Source organism: Elephantulus edwardii, unplaced genomic scaffold (assembly GCF_000299155.1).
Source record: "Elephantulus edwardii isolate Elephantulus edwardi_28Jun2011 unplaced genomic scaffold, EleEdw1.0 scaffold00065, whole genome shotgun sequence".
Classification (NCBI taxonomy): Eukaryota; Metazoa; Chordata; class Mammalia; order Macroscelidea; family Macroscelididae; genus Elephantulus; species Elephantulus edwardii.
In genome coordinates this window covers 11,964,499-11,969,149 of record NW_006399815.1, presented here as the reverse complement: position 1 = coordinate 11,969,149, position 4,651 = coordinate 11,964,499, and the positions used below count along the sequence as shown (strand labels likewise).

At 34.5% G+C, this 4,651-nt stretch overlaps 1 protein-coding gene across 2 annotated transcripts in view; it reads left to right on the top strand.

Moving 5' to 3' along the window:
• The first annotated feature begins 3,027 nt into the window (after positions 1–3,027).
• CNTN1 (contactin 1) overlaps positions 3,028–4,651 on the top strand; it is a 241,776-nt gene continuing 240,152 nt past the window's right edge. For both annotated transcript variants that reach the window (XM_006888198.1, XM_006888197.1), the window contains exon 1: positions 3,028–3,117. In XM_006888198.1, the coding sequence (XP_006888260.1) occupies positions 3,057–3,117 (61 nt within the window). In that variant the 5' untranslated portion in view covers positions 3,028–3,056. The remainder of the gene's footprint in view (positions 3,118–4,651) is intronic.

Genomic DNA, 4,651 nt, shown 5'->3' with positions numbered 1-4,651 from the left:
ACTCCTTACCACTAAGCTACCAGAGCTCCCTCAAAAGCAATAATTTCAAATAGCAAATAATTGGAAAGACCATAGCTTAAATCAGTTGTACCTTTGTCTTTAAACTTAAAGGGCAATGAAATTAAAGACTAACATACACTTGATTTAGGTCATAATCTATTTAATTACTTGCTCTGCATCTGAGAGTTGGACAATCAATAAAAATGACAGAAGAATCGAGGCATTAGAAGCAAGGATGGTAAAAGTTCATCCCATATATTTTGGGTGTATTGTTAGCATGGACCACTTGTTGGAAAAACCAACGTGCTTGGAAAGGTGGAGGGTTGGTAAAATAGAGGACAAACCTCAACAAGGTGGATCAACACAGTAACTGTAACAATGGTCTCAGTTATAACAGAGAGGGAGAGGGTGGCACAGAACAGGACAAGTTTCAGATCTGTTGTTCACAGGGTGGCTACATGACATGGTTAACTTGACGGCACTTAACACAACCACATGTTAATCAAATTTTCAGATGTACATTAGTTTTGTGATAATTTAAAAAATACATAGCCAGTGTTTACAGATTAAATAATTTTTACTTGAATCTGTGTTTATTGATTGTAAAAAATTATTGAAATTAAAAACTAAGGTTTTCCCCTGATCACTAGTTCACTTTCCAGCCTTCTTAAAGAGGATTTAACCTAGACTTAATAAAGACTAGATATGTTGATTGTTCACAACTTCTCACATTTCTCCAATAGAAGGAAACTGATCATAAATTAATCCTGTTGATTAAAATTCAATCTGTTGGATGTTTTCTTTCATTTTTCAAAGATTCTCTAAGGTTTTTTTGCTACTAATTTGAGCTACTTCCTCTATGCTTTCACTAATAATACAGCTCAGCTTTTTCTAGAAATAAATGATCTGTTAACAATTTAATAATCAGGAGAGGAAGATCTCAGTTGAGAAGGATTGATACAGTAACTGGGGCAATGTGGGTGGGTGTGTTGAAATCAGTGAGACGGGCTCAGGACAGAGCAGGCTTCACAGCTGCTGTACATAGGACCCCTGTGGGTCGCAGGAGACTTGATGGCACTGACAACAACAACCACATTCATTAAAGAAAGAAAAATATGCTTATCCTGGTCCATGTACATATCTTGGCTAGCCTTTACAAACTGCTTGCAAATCAAGGTGGTAAATCACAGTTGAACAAAATCAATGAGAGCCTTTCTGGTATGATGCAAGAAATCAGTAGAATTTCCCATTTGCGCTTATGAATAATGTTTAAATATAAGTATAGGTTGATGTGAAATAAGAAGGCATTTCTCTTTCAGATTTACTTCTATAATCTATTAATTTATGCTTTATACTAAACAGTCATAGCTTGTTCTTCTGTTGTACATTTTTCCAAAGCATGCTACGATGTCTCTTCAAGTTGAGACTCCTTCTTTGTCCACACATTCTAATATTTAGGACATGATGTGATTATAGTAGAAATAAATGGATGGGTTCTAAAGGCAGCAAATGACGTACATCTAAGAATGAGGCACTGCTACCACAATGTCCAGTATAGCATGGTCAGACAGGTCCCCACTATTTTTTATCCTTCAATGTCAGTTCATATCATTAACATATTTTTAGTTTAATAGCACATACATCTCAAATAGCCTTGCACTGATCTGTGTTCCTCCTGATCTGTGAATTCCTTAAGAGCAAGCAAACAGAATCTTTCCTTTCCTGTATCTTCTTACATAGTTACAGTGACAGATTTGACATCAAGCTAATGAAACTGAGTTCTGAGACCCTTCACTTAAAGAGCTCCTTTAAAGACATTTTCTGGGTGCTCAGTAATCTTCTGGTCATAAATTTTCCAAAATTTATAAAAGCATCATGTTTTAATTGGATCACAGCATAGTTTAGCAGCTAACTTTATAGTTTTGGTTTTGTAGTAATTTGATTTAAGGAGAACTTCTCAATTATGATTCATAGACCCTAGATTCTTTCCTGCTGATACATATCCAGTTCAAAGCCTAAACAATTATTCTGACTCATGATAATCCTCCATTGGGAGAATCCATATCTAAATCTACAAATCCTTATGGAAAGAGTCCCATCATTCTCCTCTGAAGTGGCTAGAGTATTCTGTCCTTCACAGGGTAGCATGTAACTCACTAAGCAGACCTGCTTTGTTGACACTTCTCAACATTTTTTCAAAGTAAGGAGCTCTGGTGATGCACTGCTGCCCCAAAGGCCAAACCTCTAACCGCTCAAATACACCAGTCGCTCCATGGGAGAAAGATGGACAATCTCCTCCCAGGTGATTTACAGCCTCTGAAAACTGTTATACAGGGAGATTAACTATTCTTTGTTGAGCCAGTTAGTTAATAAAGCAAAGGACTAGGAGGAATAAATATATTGATAATCAATATAGATTAAAATTTTAGAATTAGAACATAAAAACTTTTTCATAAGCAGAAAGATAATTTAGCATTTTATCCTTGTATAATAGAAATGCATGAATTTCTGTACATATTTTAAATTGGATATTTATATGAGCCATTTAATGAAAAGTAATCTTCTATTCAAGTGAGTAATAGTGAAATTATTTACAATACTGCAAGTTCTGAAAAATGTATATATTAATACATGCCTCTCATTTATTGGCTTTATTGCTATGTGCAATTTATAACCATTTAGAAAAATAATTTTAGTTCTAGCCCCATGCAGAACCAAGGTTATGTCCAAAACTCACTCACTGGGTCACCCTAAATGAATGATACAAAGGAGACACTGACAAAGAGTGGGCTGCATGAGAGGCAATAGAAATTTTATGTGTGTTGATTCAAAAGAACGAATTCTTTTTCTCTTTTCTCTCCTCTCCTCCCATCTCCTCTTATCTCCTCCCATGTTTCTCTCCCCTTTCTTTCCCTTTCTTTTCCTCTTCTCTCCACCCTTTGTCTTTTCATTTCTCCCTTACCCCTTCCCTTCTCCATGCAGGTGTTCCCTTTTATCCAACAGCCAATAAACTGAAGCTCATTTGAAATTTGAACCTAATTTTTATTGACTACAAGATGAAAATGTGGTTGCTGGTAGGTCATCTGGTGATAATATCTTTCACAACCTGTCTATCAGGTAAGGACTGTGTTTTTGTGTAGCCCTTACAAATTATGTAAACATAGTAATATGTTTGTCCACTTCATTCAACCTGGTTTATACAGTTAGAATTAATATTTTCTTTTGACATCCATGTCATACATACATCTAAGTGAATGTATAATTGGGTTGACTGTATTTTCTTTTCATTTTTTAATGAAAAGAATTCAATCAGTCTTATATAGTAGCTTGTGGATAAACTTTTTAAATTAATCTTAATGAAAATTTACAGAGATTTTGGATTTCCATTAATTCATTGTTGCACTTTTCTCCCCCAAAAATATAGAACGCTTCATGAATTTGCATGTCATCCTTGCGCAGGGGTCATGCTAATCTTCTCTGTATCATTCCTATTTTAGTATATGTGCTGTTGAAGCAAGCCCGTGGATAAACTTTTTAAAATTTACTTCTTGGAGAGAGAAGAAGAGTGAGGAAATAACTCTGGTTTTCATTGCTTATCAACTTCTTGAGATTAAATGCTGTAAGAAGGATTAAGAGTTTGAGATTCACTAGTGTGGAGCTCAAAAAGATATGCAACAACTTCTGTCATACAGTATTTTCACCAAACAAACAACAATAGACTTAAGTAACTTCTAGATCATAAGCTATAGAAAGATATAGATTAGATGATAATTGTAAAATAATTTTAAAATTATAAAATAATTAAAAGATTATGGATTTTTATTGTTTTAATCTTTGTTTTTACTATAATGCATTTAATTGAAGGTGGTGGTTGTTATTATTATTGATTGCCATTGAGTCAAGTACAACTCATAGCAACCCTATGAACAAAGGACCTGAAGCCTTTCTTTGACTATCGTCATTTCTCAAAATTCATAGAGTTTCTAGAGGCATGTTGTTTAGGAAGTAGATGCCACTCCTTCTTCCAAACTTGTTTTAAATGGCGGGCTCCACCAAACACTGGCCACCATAGGTAACCATCTCCACCAAACACTGTCCACCATGGGTAAGCATTACTGCATTTGACACCCCTATGGCACAGGCTTCAGCATCACAGCAACCCCAGGTTACCTCTGTACAGCAAAGTGACAGAAGAGTGCTGTACCACTTAGAAGAATGTTCCTCCAAAATATAATAACAACCAACTTTTAAATACAAAGGCTCTCCACGAGGTCTTGTTGATTCTAAACAAGAGTCTTAAATAAAAAGCAACCAATATAATATGTTTTTTTGTTGTTATGTGTCATCTATTTAGAACATTTTCTGTGCTTAGCAGCTACTTTAAAAATTTCTTAAAATGTAGCCAGTTTTCTGAGTAGGTCCAGCACACTACTACTTTTACTCTTTCACAAATTGAGCTAGTATTCTAAAAACAGTACTAAAATAATCCACATTGTAGTTAAAGTCATCAGGAAAAGCAAAGCCATTTTGAAAGTGTTCTACTGTTAGAACATACAAAAAAATTACATTAATGAAAGATGAGTATAAAGAATTTTGAGCTATTTCCAAAAGTAAATTTATATTATACTAAAAAAGAACATATTTTCTAACA